This window comes from Coregonus lavaretus, assembly GCF_964263955.1.
Source record: "Coregonus lavaretus genome assembly, chromosome: 5".
In the NCBI taxonomy this organism is placed as follows: Eukaryota; Metazoa; Chordata; class Actinopteri; order Salmoniformes; family Salmonidae; genus Coregonus; species Coregonus lavaretus.
Genome location: NC_139992.1, coordinates 58,086,993 through 58,108,930, shown reverse-complemented (window position 1 = coordinate 58,108,930; position 21,938 = coordinate 58,086,993). Strand labels below are relative to the sequence as shown.

General features: G+C 40.4%; 1 protein-coding gene across 1 annotated transcript in view; it reads right to left on the bottom strand.

The window, feature by feature from the left end:
- LOC311129969 (carboxy-terminal domain RNA polymerase II polypeptide A small phosphatase 1-like) overlaps positions 1-17,638 on the bottom strand; it is a gene marked incomplete at both ends in the record, with an annotated part of 66,737 nt that extends 49,099 nt beyond the window's left edge. Inside the window, 3 exons of the mRNA XM_084162541.1 lie at positions 1,038-1,139; positions 5,967-6,112; positions 17,566-17,638. Of these exons, the coding sequence (XP_084018667.1) occupies positions 1,038-1,139; positions 5,967-6,112; positions 17,566-17,638 (321 nt within the window). The remainder of the gene's footprint in view (positions 1-1,037; positions 1,140-5,966; positions 6,113-17,565) is intronic.
- Positions 17,639-21,938: the final 4,300 nt, after the last annotated feature.

The window sequence follows — 21,938 nt, the reverse complement described above, 5'->3', positions numbered from 1 at the left end:
AAGAGTACATAATGCCCATTACGCAGCCAATTGTGGATATACCGAGTAGCATAGATAAGAATACTTGCTAGAAGCCACACAACAACATTTTTAATGGTGCACTCAACCATTAAAGGGATAGTTCAGGATTTTGGCAATGAAGTCCTTTATCTGCTTCCCCAGTCAGATTAACTCGTGGATACCATTTGTATGTCTCTGCGTTCAATACGAAGGAAGTTAGAGGCAGTTTTGCGATCCAATGTTAACTAGCGTTAGCGCAATGACTGGAAGTCTGTAGGAACAACTAGCATGCTAGCTCTTCCCATAGACTTACAGTCAATGCGCTAACGCTAGTTAGCAATCGTGCTAATGCTAGTTAGCAACTTTCTTCAAACTGTACGCAGAGACATAAAAACGGTATCCACAACCCACTGGGCACAGACATCAATTCAACCTCTATTCCACGTTGGTTCAATGTAATTTCATTGAAATGACGTGAACACAACGTTGATTCAACTAGTGTGTGCCCAGTGGGATGTTAAGATAAAGGGCTTCATTGCCAAAATCCCGAACTATCCCTTTAACAACTTAAACATTCATTAACAACAATTAACATTCCAAATAAATCTGATCACAGCAGATACAATCATGAAACTTGTATAGGCAAGTTGTGAACACAAAGGGACATATAACACATTATTTGATATGGACTATAATTTCAATACTAGGTGTGAACGGTTCCTTGGAAGTCAAATGTATTCTTTAACCATGGCCATTACAAGAGTGGTTATCTGACCCTGAAGAACTTGCTTGAATTTGGCAAGAATTGTGTTTCTTGATCCCTTGAGTATAGGATCTCCTAAAAGTATGTTTGCTTTTGAAGTCTTTTTGAAGAAATTAATATTGATATGGACATAGAATAAAAACAATGCTCTTCATCAAATAAATTATTATTTACATTTTGCTCTACTAATTAGTATAAAAGAGAGAGTGGAAAACAATCAAGTCTAGTCCGTTAGCATTTGTCCTTAAAGAGTGGGTCACACACATCAGCTTACCTTGAATGAACTGTGCACTAATGTTTCATCCAAATCAATCACCACACAGATCTTCCCTGCATCTTTTGATTTGATTTGAGGGAGCAGAGGTTTTGCTGGGACCTAAACGCAAATAGGTAGATGTTAGGTAAATGAAGAGCCAAATGATGACATCAAATTCATAGATGCAATTGGATTATTTTGCAATGTTTGTGCTCTAAAGCAAATCAAGACAACACTGTGACATGATGCAAAAACCATTCAAAAATGTGCATGTGGGTCATGAATTAAACTGATGATTAATAACATTACCTCATGAAATCGTAGTGAGAAAACACACTGATAAAAGGTTTGCTTGTGAGGTTGAGAGAAATTAGTTATAGAGGAGTGTGTCCATAGGGGGGCATAAGACAGCAATTTCCAAACAGCTGGTGTTCTGTTGATGGAACAAGTAAATGTCAATGTGACTGTGGACTATCATGGGTCTGTGGGCTGACTATGAGCTAACCCTTCCCTCATCAAGTAGTCAACACTGTGAAACCGACTATACTAGCTAGAGAATATGTGATGACCAAATAAGCAGCCTATAATACCGTGCAATCCAAATTTGTTTTCCCCAGCAGAGTAAATAACCAGGTCAGGAGATCATATATTTTATAGGTTGACATTTACCACCCGCTGTGTCAAGCAATAAGAGCCCTATGTTTAGCCATATCCTCCTTTATTTCAGTTCTGTTGCCACAAATTTGATCCAAAGCCAAAACTAAAACTGAATGGTCAATACATAAAGAAAATAGGCCAAATACATTGACAAACACATTTGACTATTTTCTCTGTCAAATTTCAGTTTGATGCAATACCTGAAACGTTCATATATCATTTGAAAGCGAAGCTCTAAATCAAATGAGGTGCATGTCACAGCTATTCCAGTGGAAGAAAGGTGCAAAGACCTTAAAATACCTGGTCTCTAGGTGGAACGCAGTACTCGCATTCACAGGACTCCTCAGACTCATCGTCACTCAGCTCCTCCTCAGACTCCTCACTTGGTTGTTCAGAGGCCACAATCTTAAAGAATTCATGCGACTCCATTTTCTCATCCAGCTCACTTTTTTCAGCGGGCTCTGTTTGTTCGGCGTGATGTTCAGGTGGCTCGCTGACCATGGAGTTTTTACTATGTTCAGCACCATCGAAAGAGGGGCTTGTTTTCTTAGACACCTGCTCTGAAAAGTCCTCTGACTCTGAGGGTTGGAGATGCTCTGAGACACCATTGTGTTCCTCCCAGTTCTCAGACAGATATGGTGTGTTCAGATCCTCACACAATTCAGATGACTTGTTTTGCTCATCTATCTCTTTCAAAGAGGTTGTAGAGGAATCAGTTTGATCTCCATTGAATGCAATACCATCAGGCATAGCTGGTTTGCTTCCTTCAGTGCATAATACAGTGTCTTTGGTTATAACCTCAAATGAGTCAGAACATTCACTCTCCTCAGCACATGGAGCATCATGCTCTCCCTCCTCAGTGCACACTCCATCTTTAAAATATGTCTCAGGAGTGCTGTCATCAATTCCTTCATTACATGTATCATGAGAGTCTTCTTCATCACAGAATCCGTTAGCTTCTTGGTTTACATTAGATTCATTGGCTTTGCTTTCATATTCATGGTGCTCTTCATCACAGGCTTTCTCCTCAGTGCAGAGTGTATAAGCTTCCCCTTCGGTGGAAAATGTTGTATGTTCACAGCCATATGCGATGCAATCTTCACCACACTGTTCATAGGATCCATAAGCTTTGTCTCTAGCATATGGCTTGTATAATTCATCTTCTGTGATGCGTATTTTCTGGTTTTCTTCATCACAAGTTTTCTCTTTTTCAAAGCATGGTTCATAAGTCTGATCATTTTGGCCCTCATATGCTTCATCATCGTCAACAAAAGACACATCAGCAGAGGATCCATGAGAAGCTTCCTCTGCACTGTGTTCGTACATGTTGTCCTCATCAACTAAGGGTTCATTGGCCTGAGCCTCACCAGCTTTATCTTCAGCAATGCAAAGTTCATCTTCCTCAACAAAGGGCTTGTGGGCCTCAGCCTTAATAGCATTTTCTTTTGCTACAAAAGCTTCATAAACGTCAACTTCATAAGCTGAGGCTTCTTCAAAACAAGATTCACATGTTTCCTCCTCTGCAAAGGATCCAGAGGCTGATGCCTCATCATCAGCACAGTCTACATTCAATTGTCTGTCCTCAGCACAAGTTTCATAAGATTCATCAACTTCTTCTTGACTAAAATCTTCATTCTCATTGATTTTCTCATCTAAAGCAAGTGGTTCAAGCCCTTTTTTGGCACAGGGCATATGTGTTTCTTCCTCATTCATAATAGACACGTGAGGTTTAAGTTGTTCAGAAATGTGCTCATGAACCCCTCCCCCTTCAAAACAGGAGGTATAAGGTCGCCTTTGAGAAAAGGTATAAGTATCCTCTTTATCGAATAAGTCAAAGAATTCCTCAACAACGACTGCATCCGAGTGAGGTTTGTCTTCATCAGGATTGCTTTCCTCACATTCTACCGCATCTGGACAATTGTCAAAAGATTCCCATATCTCTGAACAGAATTTAACTTTATCATCACTGGATTTGTCCGGTGCTCCTTCTTCCACTAATGCTTCATAGGATTCAGCTGAATCAGTTAATGGGTCTGAATTCATACTGTCATCTATGCAAGATTCAAAATACCTTGTTTCAATGGATGAGCACTCAGAAGACTTGTCTTCCTCAGAATATAATGCAATGCTAGGCTCATAGTACTTGTCATTTATGCTTTGATGTTGACCGGGACACCTCTCACAAGAATTACATCGCTCAGACAGTTCACACTGTACACTTGTCTCACTTTGCTCGTAGAGATTGTTTTGCAGTTCACAGTGCCCAGAGGGTATATCATATTCAGCAGATTGATGACTGCTTTGTTCAGTAAGCAGAGTTTGCTCAGTGGGTTCACAAACTTTAGAGACATGTCTACTTTCATTGGGAACAACTTGTTCAGCATAGCGTTGAGAAGGCTTGTTCAAATCTGAAGAATGTATAGGTTCTAATGTTGTGCAAAACTCAGAGTCAAAAAGCCCACAGATTTCAATTTGTTGAACTGTTGGCTCAGAGGGCTTTAAATCCTCATTACATGGCATTGTAGTCTCATTATATTCTGTTGGGTGTTCAATATGATTGTATTTTTCTGAATACTCACAAATACCAGTGCAGTGCTCAAATGATCTGATTGATTTAGTGGATTCAGAGATGTCAGGTATGAAGTCATATATCTTACATTGCTCAAAAAACACAGAGCTCTCAGCAGGTTTGCTTGGCTCAAAGGACATACAGTGTTGATCAGAAGGCTTGCATTGTTCAGATGACTGAAAGTGTCCTGTGCAATGTTCGCAGTGTTGCCTAAATACAGAAGCTAGACAGTCATTAGCACAGTGCTCAGAGGACTTGCTGAACTCAAAGCACTCACAATGTTGAGTACATTGTTCAAATGATTTGCTTAACTCGGAAGACTTACACTGATTAGTGTGCTTGTGAAGAGCTGGATAGTCCTCACAGGGCTTATTGATGCATTGCTCAAAGCCCACAGAATGCCTATTATAATGCACAGAAGGTTTGCTCTCCTCTGCATGTTCTCCATTCATGTTGTAATGATCGGCACTGTGCACAGAGGGATCAATCTGTCCATTGACCTTTTGGGGTTCAGTATAGTCCAAAGAGTTTTTGATTTCGTCCACAATGATGCAGGGTTCAGCAGATTGCTCAGAAGGCTCGCTTGAATCCATGGCTTCAATTAGTTCAGACACCTCACAGTGTTCAGCAGGCATGCTTTTGGCAGATGTGTCAAAAGCTTTGCTTTGACCAGAGTGCTTCTTTAGGTACACAGAGAGCTGACCTTCTCCAATAGGTTTGTAGGGTTCAGAGGTTTTAAACTCTTCCAAGCATAGAGAGAGAGACTTGTTTTCTCCAGAGGGCTGGTAGTTCACAGACAGCTCCTTTGGTACTGGTGGCTTGCACTGCTGGGGGTATTCACAGAGTCCACAGCCCGTCTGAGACAGCAGCAGCAGTGTACATGTTGACATGACAGGAGGTCACAACCACACTGAGCCTAGCACACAGCTCCCTCTCCAGGAGACTTAGCAATTTATTTTGGGGCTTCAAGAGACGTGACAAATAACTCCTGGAATATCAAATCACTATAAAAAGCTGAAGTAAGGCATAAATCTGAAACTGACACCCGAGAAGCGTCTTGAACACCTGATCTGTCCATAGCGAGCTAACTGCCATGTTGTTTTCCAAGAATGTGTTCAATAGAGTCTTGAACACCTGATTTGTCCGTAGCGAGCTAACTAACATGTTGTTTTCCAAGAATGTGTTCAATAGAGTCTTGAACACCTGATTTGTCCGTAGTGAGCTAACTAACATGTTGTTCTCCAAGAATGTGTTCAATAGAGTCTTGAACACCTGATCTGTCCGTAGCGAGCTAACTGCCATGTTGTTTTCCAAGAATGTGTTCAATAGAGTCTTGGGCGGCTTTGTCATCTGCCAAAAAATTGGAATAGCCTGATATCATCTCCTGTTTAGTACGGAATGCTATTAAGTAATGTGCCTTAATACACCGACACAGAATGACTGTGGTCTGATAATACATTATAGTGTGTGCTGATTTTATTTGATATGTTTTTTTACTCGTGCTGTCATCTGGATTGATTTATTGGTAGAAAATATTTACTTTTAAGGGCGAACTGCAATAGTTTATTGACCAGAGAGCTTGTAAACATGAAAGGACATAGCGCAAAGAAAACATGTGTACCGACCATGTGGCTCTCAATCATGTTGACCACGTGTGAGATAGTCGACATCACAAGAAAGGGCAAGAGGGAGAGAGGGATGTAAGGACGAAGACAGCTTACTTTTGAAATGGTCCCATTTTCTTCCACCAATAAGGGGTCATTGTTGTTGATGGGGATTTGCTTTGTTTCTTTGTGACAGAGGCAGCAGAAGAGACTTTGGAAAAAGCCACGATTGCAGGGTTTCTTCGAGGAAATGGCATGGGCACCTAAAAGAGAAATTATTCAGATAATATTCTGTTGTCCTCATGTTACCTCAATGTGGTTGTAGACGGGGCTTACATAACAAAGTCAGATGCCCACCTCAGTCATGGAAATAATACAAAAAATATGAAGTGACAGGAACTAACAAAATAAATCTGTCAAATTTATCACACAATTAGTATATAATAAATCATTGTTTAATATTTTAAATAATAATTGAATTTAAAATGAAAAAGTTGAGTCGATAGTTGAAAGTTGATAGACATGACTAGCCCTTAATGTCACGGTTTCGGCCGAGGCTGCCTCTCTTCCTTGCTCGGGCAGGCTTCGGCGTTCGTCGTCTCCGGAATACTAGCTGCCACCGTTGCATGTTTCTATGTTCGTTTGCTTTTGTCTGATTGTTGTTACACCTGTTATCGTTTAGTGTCATTAGTGTCCTATAAGTTCTCGTTGTGTTTGTCTAGTGTTGTGTGTGATTGTTTTACTGTCGTACGGTTGGCTAGTGCGTATACTGTTTGCTCGGTTGAGCTGTTCTCCATTGTTTGGAGTGTTTTGTCGCACCTGTTTAGTGCGCCCGTTTGTTTTCGCCTGCGTGCGGAGTTCTCGCCTCAGGGCATTTATTCGTGCTTGTGTTTGTGCATCTACTAAAGTCTTTTGGACTTACGTTCTGCGTCCTGCGCCTGATTCCACCACCACACCCACCTACAGCTACACTGACACTTAAAAACAGTATTTATTTGCACTCCCTTATCTTTTCATTGGTTTACATTGTCTATGCTTAGTTTGGAATACAGCAGATTTCCTATGATTTTGAATAATCAGGTGGAATCTTTCAGTCAATATTTTAAAAAATCGTCTTAGAAGAATCACAAATATTCAGTAAGTTAAGCCTGAAATGTGGCTCTAGTTCTTCTCTTTAAATGTATTACAAAGTCCATCTGACTGACTAGATGGAAGTGTTTTTCAAAATATTTAAGCTAAAAACCAACGTCTTCTATTAAATCACTATTGCACATTAAAACTCATCTGGCTATAGCCACTGTGATGTAGTTATGAAAAGTCAGATAAAATAACTTGTTCAGTAGTTGCAAAATTAATCTAAAAGTTATATTGCACTATAGACAACAATAGTTGTCTAAATCAACAGAATAATGTAAAAGGAAATACATGTTGTCTTGTTTTGTGACTAGTAAAACAGTGCTCAAGATTAAGAATCTATCTAGCTACAGTTCCTTGGCACAAACACATCTGAGAAACTAGCTTACTGACAGAGTGATGAACGCTGGTCTTTGCAGGACAGAATCTATGACAAATTAGCCTATTTTAGATGGATGGAGAGCTGTCATCATGAGAGATTAGGGTGCCACGTGACACTGAAGGTTTTGCCCAAAGTGTCCATGGGTGATATTTTCTTTCTGTTAAACAACTCTGGCATAACATTTTGAATAGATGAGAGGGCACTTGAAGCCACTCTGTAAGAGTGGGCCACTGACAAGTCTCTCATGACAACACAAACATCAATGGAGTAACACCGTAAAACATATTTTGCCAGATCAAATCCTCCTTAAAGATAAATCATCTTGTTTCCAAGAGGTTCCCGAGACAACAATGTTCTGTAATTTGTTTTGAACTAGGTAATCTTCAATTTAAACTTGTTTCATAATATAATGGCAAGAATATAACTTATCAAATATTAAACTGACCCAAAGCAATTTACAATGGCAGATGGTTTACATTTCATCGCCCTTAAAATAAACTTTACCCATTTCACAAACTAATTAATGTTGAACTGAGAGGACAATTGAAGATGTCTTTCAATTGGAGCTGAAACTGGACTAAAACACATGGGATTATGCATACCAAGGGCGCATACTTGTTTGGGGTTTACAAGTCGCGAGGTTTGTGTGCAAACATGTGTGAAGGAACTGGGCAGGTGAACGGAGGGGTGTGAAGAAACATCACACTGCCCTCCACGTTAGCTCTTCTGATATTACACATCAGAGCACTTTAAAATAGCACACCACGAGCAGCTGCTGACAGTGGTTAATGATGGGATTCTTTGTATATATAGCCCAGCGTGCACTCACTCCAGGCCATAAACGGAGGCGCAAAACAAAACCTTTTTGTGTTGGTAACAGCCACAGGAGGAAATGGTTAAGCCTCATGTTTATCTGATGCAGCTAAAGTGCTAATGTAGTAAATGTACACATACAAATAAACATACAAATAAATGGAGCAATGGTCCAATAATCAACAAACATTAACCACCACATTAGTGGTTCAGTTCATTAGGTATTATTCCCCTGCTCACACCCTGTCTCCCAAGAGGCTACAGCACTGATAATGAGGTTACAGCTTTTACAAGGGGAAAGCGTTATTAAGGCCAGCATGTTTTAGCCCACTGAGTTAAAAGTGGCTTATCTAGGGTCTCTTTCGGGCACACCTCTGCTTCTATTCCATTCCAGACGGAGAGAGGCCCACTCCATGTCTGACTTTACTGCCTGACTTTACCGCCTCGACACAAGATACGCTGTTACAATCCGACAACTTGTTTCACGCCATCTGGAGCGAGCAGGACGGCAGCAACAGTGTCATTAGTCCTGAGTTGGGGTAGGAGCTATGTTTAGGTCAGTGTTAATTTTGGCACTCTTTTTTTATATTTAGTCTAGTCTTAGTCATTTTGACTAAAATATCATTAAGTCACATTTTTGAATAATGATTTAGTGTAGTTAGTCAAAATGATAAAACAGTGGGCCATTTTAGTTACATCTCATTTATATATATATATATATATATATATATATATATATATATATATATATATATATATATATATATATATATATATATATATATATATATATATATATATATATATATATATATATATATATATATGTATGTGTGTGTGTGTGTGTGTGTGCCTCATCAACATATAGTAAACATAAATCACTGACTTCCATATGCACAAACATATGTACTGTTTTGCCCAGTGATGTAGTTGAGTCCCTAAACCTTGGGTCCGAATCGAGTCTCAAGTCCCCTGTGCTCGAGTCCGAGTCCAAGTCCGAGTCACCAATGGTCGAATCACGAGTCGAGTCGAGTCACGAGTCCATATGGCTGAAGTCCAAGTCCCAGTGCTCCAGTCCTGGTCCAAGTGCTCAAGTCTGAGTCACTTGGTCCAAATTAAGTCAAAATAATGTTATTTACCCAGTCAGATATAGTGTAGTGGCAAGAGGAATTTAGTCAATAAATTGTTTGCTATTCCTTTTCCTTTCTTTTTGTGCCACCAAATGTTTTCATATAGGCTACTGGTAATGTTACCAGGGCCACGTTCAGTTGAAAACCTTTCTTGAACGTTGCAGATAGAAATTCCCTGTTGAAGAAGAACTTTCATGCAATGTGGGAAATGTAAAACTTGTAGTGTATTTGAGGTTTAAAAAGGCTTCTGAAGTTTCTAATTTCCACTTTGAAATTTCAGACTTGATTTTCCCTTACGAAAAATGTATCAACCCCTACAATAATGTCAATTTATTATAATACACATAATAATTCTAATTTCCTGTTGCTGCAGGATTATTTTCCCTCTGTAGCAAACTGGCTCAAATTAAGATCCTACATCTGTATATAGGGAATAGGGTGCCATTTGGAACAAGGTCTAACCAAATACTAACTCTAAACAAACACTATAGCATGAGGCTAAATGTATGATGTGTTGAATTTATATGTTAAATATACAGGATACGAACATTCCATTCCAGCTAAACAATGGATATATAGCGTTTTGCAATAAACATCTAAAATCTATTAATAAAAAATCTGAGGACACACATAAAGGTAACCAAAAGCATTCATTTTTGATGAAAAAAAACAAATGTGGAAAATTGGTGGATATAACGTTTTGGAAATTAACTCTTAATTTGTTTTAGTAGGAAATCTGACATGAATCATGTCAACAATCAAATAATGAAAGCTAAGATATAGGCTACTGATTGCATGATTGCTTTGAACTCACACTTACTTATACACATCTATACAACTTATTTGATTTTGGTTTAAAAGATCACACAATTATCTGAGACGTCTTCACACTCGGTTAAAAGTTGTGTGAATTGACAGGGCCCAGCAAGAACAGGGCATAGCTTGTCCCCCTCTACTGGAATGCAGTCACAGCCACATTACCTTTGACCAAGAGGAAGTAAACCAAGAGAAGACGAGAGAAGGCCCTCAGAGCCATCTTGGAGTGTACCGCCACCTCTAGATCGTATTTCGCAATACAAAGCGAACACAGAGGGGCAGTCAGGCAGGCCTTGGTACATTCAGAGCTCAAACGATCCACAACGCACGAGAGCGTGAAGGAAAAGTCTCACTATAATGTCTGCTAGCATACATATGTCAGAGGATTATCTTGATTGGACACACAACCCACTAGGCATAAATTGGTTGAATCAATGTTGTTTCCACGTCATTTCAACCCAAAAAAATCTATGTGATGACGTTGAATCAACGTGGAAAACTGATAAAAGTCATCAACTTAAGGGCATTTAGTCTTTTTGTATCTACCAAATATGACCCAATTCTCCATGTTGAAATGACATGGTGTACCCAGCGGGTTGTGTGTGCAGTGCACAAGAATAGAGACCAACTCACTGCCAGCAGCCCCCCAAAAACATCTGTTTGAGCATTAAAACACCAAATGCATCTTATCAAGGTCTTGACAATTAGCTGAATCAGGTTTTAATGCTTGTTGGAAAAAAAATAAACTGCACACATTGTGAAACATTCTGAATGTGCAGATAGTAATTAATAGAGCTGACATTATTCCCTGTTCTACACAACGTTCTGCACCTTCCTGAACAGGCCCCAGCTGTAACCAGGATAAAGGTTAAATGTACAGTGGGGGAAAAAAGTATTTAGTCAGCCACCAATTGTGCAAGTTCTCCCACTTAAAAAGATGAGAGGCCTGTAATTTTCATCATAGGTACACGTCAACTATGACAGACAAAATGAGGAGAGAAAAAATCCAGAAAATCACATTGTAGGATTTTTAATGAATTTATTTGCAAATTATGGTGGAAAATAAGTATTTGGTCAATAACAAAAGTTTCTCAATACTTTGTTATATACCCTTTGTTGGCAATGACACAGGTCAAACGTTTTCTGTAAGTCTTCACAAGGTTTTCACACACTGTTGCTGGTATTTTGGCCCATTCCTCCATGCAGATCTCCTCTAGAGCAGTGATGTTTTGGGGCTGTCGCTGGGCAACACAGACTTTCAACTCCCTCCAAAGATTTTCTATGGGGTTGAGATCTGGAGACTGGCTAGGCCACTCCAGGACCTTGAAATGTTTCTTACGAAGCCACTCCTTCGTTGCCCGGGCGGTCTGTTTGGGATCATTGTCATGCTGAAAGACCCAGCCACGTTTCATCTTCAATGCCCTTGCTGATGGAAGGAGGTTTTCACTCAAAATCTCATGATACATGGCCCCATTCATTTTTTCCTTTACATGGATCAGTCGTCCTGGTCCCTATGCAGAAAAACAGCCCCAAAGCATGATGTTTCCACCCCCATGGTTCACAGTAGGTATGCTGTTCTTTGGATGCAACTCAGCATTCTTTGTCCTCCAAACACGACGAGTTGAGTTTTTACCAAAAGGTTATATTTTGGTTTCATCTGACCATATGACATTCTCCCAATCCTCTTCTGGATCATCCAAATGCACTCTAGCAAACTTCAGACGGGCCTGGACATGTACTGGCTTAAGCAGGGGGACACGTCTGGCACTGCAGGATTTGAGTCCCTGGCGGCGTAGTGTGTTACTGATGGTAGGCTTTGTTACTTTGGTCCCAGCTCTCTGCAGGTCATTCACTAGGTCCCCCCGTGTGGTTCTGGGATTTTTGCTCACCGTTCTTGTGATCATTTTGACCCCACGGGGTGAGATCTTGTGTGGAGCCCCAGATCGAGGGAGATTATCAGTGGTCTTGTATGTCTTCCATTTCCTAATAATTGCTCCCACAATTGATTTCTTCAAACCAAGCTGCTTACCTATTGCAGATTCAGTCTTCCCAGCCTGGTGCAGGTCTACAATTTTGTTTCTGGTGTCCTTTGACAGCTCTTTGGTCTTGGCCATAGTGGAGTTTGGAGTGTGACTGTTTGAGGTTGTGGACAGGTGTCTTTTATACTGATAACAAGTTCAAACAGGTGCCATTAATACAGGTAATGAGTGGAGGACAGAGGAGCCTCTTAAAGAAGAAGTTACAGGTCTGTGAGAGCCAGAAATCTTGCTTGTTTGTAGGTGACCAAATACTTATTTTCCACCATAATTCGCAAATAAATTCATAAAAAATCCTACAATGTGATTTTCTGGAGAAAAAAAATCTCAATTTGTCTGTCACGTGTACCTATGATGAAAATTACAGGCCTCTCTCATCTTTTTAAGTGGGAGAACTTGCACAATTGGTGGCTGACTAAAGACTGTTTTTCCCCACTGTAACTGAACAAAGATATAAACGCAACATGCAGCAAGTTCTCAAATTTTACTGAGTTACAGTTCATATAGGGAAATCAGTCAATTGAAATGAATTCATTAGGCCCTAATCTATGGATTTCACATGACTGGGCAGGGGCACAGCCATGGGTGGGCCTGGGAGGGCATAGGCCCACCCACTGTGGAGCCAGGCCCAGCCAATCAGAATACGTTTTTACCCACAAAAAGGCTTTATTACAGACAGAAATACTCCTCAGTTTCATCAGCTGTCCAGGTGGCTGGTCTCAGACGATTTCTCGCAGGTGAAAAAGCCGGATGTGGAGGTCCTGGGCTGGCGTGGTAACACGTGGTCTACGGTTTTGAGGCCGGTTGGACGTACTGCCAAATTCTCTAAAACGACTTTGGAGGCGGCTTATGGTAGAGAAATGAACATTCTCTGGCAACAGCTCTGGTGGACATTCCTGTAGCCAGTACACCAATTGCACGCTCCCTCAAAACTTGAGACATCTGTGGCATTGTGTTGTGTGACAAAACTGCACATTTTAGAGTGGCCTATTATTGTTCTTGATATGCCACACCTGTCAGGTGGATGGATTATCTTGGCAAAGGAGAAATGCTCACTAACAGGGATGTAAACAAATTTTTGCACAACATTTTTGAGAAATACGCTTTTTGTGCGTATGGAATATTTCTGGGACGTTTTATTTAATCTCATAAAACATGGGACAAACACTTTACATGTCGTGTTTTATTTTTGTTCAGTACACATTGTTCCAACAGGATGTGTGTAGGGTTTGGCAACAGAAGTGTACATACAGTGCATTCGGAAAGTATTCAGACCCCTTTCCCTTTTTCCACATTTTGTTACGTTACAGCCTTATTCTAAAATGGATTAAATAAATAAAAAACCTCATCAATCTACACATGGTACCCCATAATGACAAAGCGAAAACAGTTTTTTTTTTTTTTTTTTTGTGCAAATGTTACTTAAAAACAACAACAGAAATACCTTATTTACGTACAGTACCAGTCAAAAGTTTGGACACACCTACTCATTCAAGGGTTTATCTTCATTTTTACTATTTTCTACATTGTAGAATAATAGTGTAGACATCAAAACTATGAAATAACACATTTGGAATCATGTACTAACCCAAAAAGTGTTAAACAAATCAAAATATATTTTATATTTGAGATTCTTCAAATAGCCACCCTTTGCCTTGATGACAGCTTTGCACACCATGGCATTCTCTCAACCAGCTTCACCTGTTCCCACACTCCGTTCCCACACTCCGACTCATCTCAAACCATCTCAATTGGGTTGAGGTCGGGGGATTGTAGAGGCCAGGTAATCTGATGCAGCATTCCATCACTCTCCATCTTGGTAAAATAGCCCTTACACAGCCTGGAGGTGTGTTGGATCATTGTCCTGTGGAAAAACAAATGATAGTCCCACTAAGCCCAAACCAGATGGGATGGCGTATCGCTGCAGAATGCTGTGGTAGCCATGCTGGTTAAGTGTGCCTTGCATTCTAAATAAATCACAGACAGTGTCACCAGCAAAGCACCCCCACACTATAACACCTCCTCTTCCATGCTTTATGGTGGGAACTACACATGCAGAGATCATATGTTCACCCACACCACGTCTCACAAAGACGCGGCGGTTGGAAGCAAAAATCTCAAATTTGGACTTCAGACCAAAGGACAAATTTCCACCTGTCTAATGTCCATTGCTTGTGTTTCTTGGCCCAAGCAGGTCTCTTCTTATTATTGGTGTCCTTTAGTAGTGGTTTCTTTGTCGCAATTCGACCATGAAGGCCTGATTCACACAGTCCTCTCTGAACTGTTGATGTTGAGATGTGTCTGTTACTTGAACTCTGTGAAGCATTTATTTGGGCTGCAATTTCTGAGGCAGGTAACTCTAATGAACTTAGCCTTCCAATCCTGTGGCGGTCCTCATGAGAGCCAGTTTCATCATAGGGCTTGATGGGTTTTGCGACTGCACTTGAAGAAACTTTCAAAGTTGTTGAAATGTTCCTGATTGACTGACCTTCATATCTAAAAGTGATGATGGACTGTCGTTTCTATTTGCTTATTTGAGCTGTTCTTGCCATAATATGGACTTGGTCTTTTACCAAATAGGGCTATCTTCTGTATACCACCCCCACCTTGTCACAACACAACTGATTGGCTAAAACGCATTAAGAAGGAAATAAATTCCACAAATTAACTTTTAAGAAGGTACACCTGTTAATTGAAATGCATTCCAGGTGACTACCTCATGAAGCTGGTTGAGAGAATGCCAAGGGTGTGCAAAGCTGTCATCAAGGCAAAGGGTGGCTGTCCGAAGAATCTCAAATATAAAATATATTTTCATTAGTTTTTTTGGTTACTACATGATTCCATATGTGTTATTTAATAGTTTTGATGTCTTCACTATTATTCTACAATGTAAGAAATAGTACAACTAAAGAAAAACCCTTGAATGAGTAGGTGTGTCCAAACCTTTGACTGGTAGTGTAAGGTTTCAGACACTTTGCTATGAGACTCGAAATTGAGCTCAGGTGCATCCTGTTTCCATTGATCATCCTTGAGATGTTTCAACAACTTGATTGGAGTCCACCTGTGGTAAATTCAATTGATTGGACATTTACATTTTAGTCATTTACCAGACGCTCTTATCCAGAGCGACTTACAGTTAGTGAGTGCATACATTATTTTTTATATTTTTCATACTGGCCCCCCGTGGGGAACGAACCCAAAACCCTGGCGTTGCAAACGCCATGCTCTACCAACTGAGCTACATCCCTGCCGGCCATTCCCTCCCCTACCCTGGACGACGCTGGGCTAATTGTGCGCCGCCCTATGGGTCTCCCGGTCGCGGCCGGCTATGACAGAGCCTGGATTCGAACCAGGATCTCTAGTGGCACAGCTAGCACTGCGATGCAGTGCCTTACAACACTGCGCCACTCGGAATGACCCACTCGGACATGATTTGGAAAGGCACACACCTGTCTATATAAGGTCCCACAGTTGACAGTGCATGTCAGAGCAAACACCAAGCCATGAGGTCGAAGGAATTGTCGAGACAGGATTGTGTCGAGGCACAGATCTGGGGAAGGGTACCAAAAGATGTCTGCAGCATTGAAGGTCCCCAAGAACACAGTGGCCTCCATCATTCTTAAATGGAAAAAGTTTGGAACCACCAAGACTCTTCCTAGAGCTGGCCGCCCGGCCAAACTGAGCAATCGGGGGAGAAGGGCATTGATTAGGGAGGTGACCAAGAACCCGATGGTCACTGACAGAGCTCTAGAGTTCCTCTTTGGAGATGGGAGAACCTTCCAGAAGGACAACCATCTCTGCACCACTCCACCAATCATGCCTTTGTAGTAGAGTGGCCAGACAGAAGCCACTCCTGAGTAAAAGGCACATGATAGACCGCTTGGAGTTTGCCAAAAGAACCTAAAGGATTCTCAGAACATGAGAAACAAGATTCTCTGGTCTGAAGAAACCAGGTTTGAACTCTATGGCCTGAATGTCAAGCGTCACAGCTGGAGGAAACCTGGCACCATCCCTACGGTGAAGCATGGTAGTGGCAGCATCATGCTGTGGGAATGTTTTTCAACGGCAGGGACTGGGGGACTAGTCAGGATTGAGGGAAAGATGAATGGAGCAAGGTACAGAGAGATCCTTGATGAAAACCTGCTCCGTTTTTTAAAAAGAAATCTAAAAACCTGTTTTTGCTTTGTCATTATGGGGTACTGTCTGTAGATTGATGAGGGGAAAAAAAACGATTTAATCAATTTTAGAATAAGGCTGTAAGGTAACAATGTGGAAAAAGTCAAGGGGTCTGAATATTTTCAGAATGCACTGTACATATTCATTGCAAATATTGTTGATCAGCCCACGTTAATGAGACATTAAAGATGAGCATATTCTGAAGGGTAGGAAACCTCAAGCACATAAATTATTTACTATGTCAATGTCTCCATCAAATAGTATGAAATGCATTACATCTGTATCAAATCTATGGCATCAATGATGCGTCTTTGCAAGTGCTAACAAGCACTTTAGAAAGATACACTTCTAAGACACTGTCAGTGTCGTGGGAATATGGAAACTCACCATTAAAGCTAGTTAAGGAAGAAATAGACGCCCTTGCAGCCTGAATGGAGGATGTTTTATGTACGAGCCGGTCGCCGGGGGACAGGAGTGCATCGCCGGCTGCATAGATTCCAGTTGGACACAATGACAAACGATGTCAAATGAATAATACCGCCATCCCCCGGCCGGTTAGGCTACATCCGCTTTAGGAAGGCGAATCACAGCAAGTAGCATGCTTTTTATTGCGTGCTGGGCATAGTGTAGCGTACTACTAAAAGTATGAAACTGAGGAGCTTGATGTCTCTTGGAGGACAATTAGCCTTTACATTTTCATTACCATCATATTTGACCAACAGTCTTTTTAGCCATGCAGGTCTAGCCTAGCCTACAATGTTTCCATAACTTTTCACTTTACTACAAAAAACACAACTCAGACTACAGTCAAACATGTCGGCCCCGCCCCCTTCCCCCAACACTTTCGTAAACACTGTTGTGATTTCCAATTTATATGTTGCATCAATAATTTCAACTATATCCTTTAGTAAATACAATACACTAAAATAAGTAAATTATTAAATTATTCGTTTAAAATAACAGCCTATCCTATTTCATTAGGCCATGTCTATGATGGCTTCACAATGATCATTCCGATTAGTCAAAAAGTCGACTGTGAATTACAATAATTTAAATTATTGATCAGGCCTATTAGTGCAATATTTCAGCGGTATCTACAGATACAGTTTAACTTTACAATTGCTTTCTTTCTGTAGTTCTGACCTCGACAATCTAAAACACCACCCTGTCTTGTGCCTATACACTGTCATGTGCAACACAACACTTCTTTAAAACTTTTCCAAACTCACCTTCCTCGCGCAAAGTATAGTTATCCTCTTCATCTCTTGTTACTTGCGTGATTATTGAGGACGAGTTGTCCATTACATCCGTAAATCAAGAAAAGCAGCCGTTTAATAATATTCAATATGTAGAATAGCTCAAGGTGTTTAAATAGCTAATATTATTTATATTTTGCCACTCCCTGTCGTTGGCTACATATGAGCATTGTGCGCAGGAAAAATAATTTCGAATAGCCCTATTCTAAAACTAATCTATTGGAAACATCGGTGCATATGAATTAAAATGTTGAAATAAAAAAGGTTAATTTTGATATCGAGTTAAATTCAGAAAACTTCAAACAATTTCGCGATACAACATTGGAAATTGACGGTATCAAGGCAGCCCAGTCTTAAAGTGACAATGAAGTTCAGGTCATTCAACATTGGAAAAGAGAAAGTTATTATGTAGCCAATGTCACAAACAGCTCTTTATTTTGCATGTTTGCCTTTTCATCAATGCATGCAGTAACCGGATCATAAAACATAAAAAACATAACATATTTAACAGAAGACAACATATTATTGAATAATATTTGAGCTTTTCCTCCAAACAAGTCCAACGATCAAAAATAAGCTGATGTCAATCGGCCGTTGACGTAACGATGTTTGAGAGCTGTTTCTTGTAGGCTGAATGTTTCTTGTGAACTTTGTTGATCAGGAGTAGCCGATGAGGGCAGCCTTGAAACCGACTAAAAAAGGAGAATGGAGGTTAGGGATAGTCTTCAAAGTGTGCGCAGCACACATCAACAAGAGTTTTAATAATCTTGTCAAATAATCTTGTTTATTTTTGTTCAATGCTTTGAGGTAATATAATAGGCCTGATGCTAAAAGTGTTTATTATACTATGTAGGCCTACAGTAGTGTATGTATTACAAAATGTATTACAGTATTAGACTACTGCTCTGAGGCGCTGCAGAGATTCAGGTATATACAGTACTTGACAAAATATGTACTGTATTAAGATTTGACATTGACATTGAATTCAAATAGAATTATGTGGATAATTTTTTTAAATGGGGGATTTAAAATGTTTCACTGATATCAAAAGTGAAAAAATGTTGTGACATGTTACAGTATGTGATAGATATACAGTTGAAGACGGAAGTTTACATACACTTAGGTTGGACTCATTAAAACTCGTTTTTCAACCACTCCACAAATTTCTTGTTAACAAACTATAGTTTTGGCAAGTTGGTTAAGACATCTACTTTGTGCATGACACAAGTAATTGTTCCAACAACTGTTTACAGACAGATTATTTAACTTATAATTCACTGTATCACAATTCCAGAGGGTCAGAAGTTTACATACACTAAATTGACTGTGCCTTTAAACAGCTTGGAAAATTCCAGACTTGGAATTGGCTTTAGAAGCTTCTGATAGGCTAATTGACATAATTTGAGTCAATTGGAGGTGTATCTGTGTATGTATTTCAAGGCCTACCTTCAAACTCAGTGCCTCTTTGCTTGACATCATGGGAAAATATAAAAAAATTGTAGACCTCCACAAGTCTGGTTCATCCTTGGGAGCAATTTCCAAACGCCTGAAGGTACCATGTTCATCTGTACAAACAATAGTATGCAAGTATAAACACCATGGGACCACGCAGCCGTCATACCGCTCAGGAAGGAGACGCGTTCTGTCTCCTAGAGATGAACGTACTTTGGTGCGAAAAGTGCAAATCAATCCCAGAACAACAGCAAAGGACCTTGTGAAGATGTTGGAGGAAACAGGTACAAAAGTATCTATATCCACAGTAAAACGAGTCCTATATCGACATAACCTGAAAGGCTGCTCAGCAAGGAAGAAGCCACTGCTCCAAAACCACCATAAAAAAGCCAGACTATGGTTTGCAACTGCACATGGGGACAAAGATCGTACCTTTTGGAGAAATTTCCTCTGGTCTGATGAAACAAAAATAGAACTGTTCGGCCATAATGACCATCGTTATGTTTGGAGGAAAATGGGGATGGCTTGCAAGCCGAAGAACACCATCCCAACCGTGAAGCGCGGGGGTGGCAGCATCATGCTGTGGGGGTGCTTTGCTGCAGGAGGGACTGGTGCACTTCACAAAATAGATGGCATCATTAAGAATGAAGATTATGTGGATATATTGAAGCAACATCTCAAGACATCAGTCAGGAAGTTAAAGCTTGGTCGCAAATGGGTCTTCCAAATGGACAATGACCCCAAGCATACTTCCAAAGTTGTGGCAAAATGGCTTAAGGACAACAAAGTCAAGGTATTGGAGTGGCCATCACAAAGCCCTGACCTCAATCCTATAGAAAATGTGTGGGCAGAACTGAAAAAGCGTGTGCGAGCAAGGAGGCCTACAAACCTGACTCAGTTACACCAGCTCTGTCAAGAGGAATGGGCAAAGATTCACCCAACTTATTGTGGGAAGCTTGTGGAAGGCTACCCGAAACGTTTGACCCAAGTTAAAGAATTTAAAGGCAATGCTACCAAATACTAATTGAGTGTATGTAAACTTCTGACCCACTGGGAATGTGATGAAATAAATAAAAGCTGAAATAAATCATTCTCTCTAATATTATTCTGACATTTCACATTCTTAAAATAAAGTGGTGATCCTAACTGACCTAAGACAGGGAATTTTTACTAGGATTAAATGTCAGGAACAGTGAAAAAATGAGTTTAAATGTATTTGGCTAAGGTGTATGTACTTCCGTCTTCAACTATACGTCCCTAGAATGGTAAATGCTTGTAAACACAATACTTATTGCCAGTGTAGGCTACATGTGCAGTAGACCTACAGTGGGGGAAAAAAGTATTTAGTCAGCCACCAATTGTGCAAATTCTCCCACTTAAAAAGATGAGAGAGGCCTGTAATTTTCATCATAGGTACACGTCAACTATGACAGACAAATTGAGATTTTTTTTTCCAGAAATCACATTGTAGGATTTTTAATGAATTTATTTGCAAATTATGGTGGAAAATAAGTATTTGGTCACCTACAAACAAGCAAGATTTCTGGCTCTCACAGACCTGTAACTTCTTCTTTAAGAGGCTCCTCTGTCCTCCACTCGTTACCTGTATTAATGGCACCTGTTTGAACTTGTTATCAGTATAAAAGACACCTGTCCACAACCTCAAACAGTCACACTCCAAACTCCACTATGGCCAAGACCAAAGAGCTGTCAAAGGACACCAGAAACAAAATTGTAGACCTGCACCAGTCTGGGAAGACTTAATCTGCAATAGGTAAGCAGCTTGGTTTGAAGAAATCAACTGTGGGAGCAATTATTAGGAAATTGGAAGACATACAAGACCACTGATAATCTCCCTCGATCTGGGGCTCCACGCAAGATCTCACCCTGTGGGGTCAAAATGATCACATGAACGGTGAGCAAAAATCCCAGAACCACACGGGGGGACCTAGTCAGTGGCGGCTCCTGAAAAATTTCTCAGGGGGGGCAATTTTTCTGATGATTTAGGTGACCTACACACATTTTAAAAAAGATATGTCCAGCAACAACATGAAGACAGGGGCAGCATATAAGTCAATACCAGAAGCATTTATTGACTGATCTCAAAAGTGTTGGCTTACCAGGGTTGGTGGAGCCCTCAGTTTCATCTTTGCCTCGCAAAGCTAACTCAAACACTCCGCAAAACTTCACACACTGGATTAGCCGGCTGAGGATGTGGCGGTTCTTGCTAATGTCGTAGTAAATATATTTGTTATAGTGAATATGGAATATGATATGTTGAGTAAAATGTTGTGCTAAGATCTATTTAGGTCAGGAGCTGGTTATAAGTTCTGTTCCTATCCAATAACAATGGACAAAAGGGTCCTATCTTGTCAGCCTTGTCAGCAGGTGGCCAAGGACAACACCCACGCCATAGGCCTCTCAGTTCTTCCAACTCACGAGTTCTTGCTCTGAGGACACACACACACACACACACACAAACACACACACACACACATCATCACTGTTAAACACACACACACACACACACACACACACACACACACACACATCATCACTGTTAAACACACACACACACACACACACACAAAAATCCCCTCTCTTAGGCTGAACATTTGAAGACAGAGAACCCGACTCAGAGCCAATGCAACAGTGACAGTAGCCTGGAGGGGACCTCGCCCAACTCATCAGGACCAATCAGAAGATCAGAACTACTAGATTCAACCTACTTCATTTATTGCATAAAATGTCTGCACACAATGTTTCGGGGCTCTCTTCAGATAATAATAATAATAATAATAATATGCCATTTAGCAGACGCTTTTATCCAAAGCGACTTACAGTCATGCGTGCATACATTTTTGTGTATGGGTGGTCCCGGGGATCGAACCCAC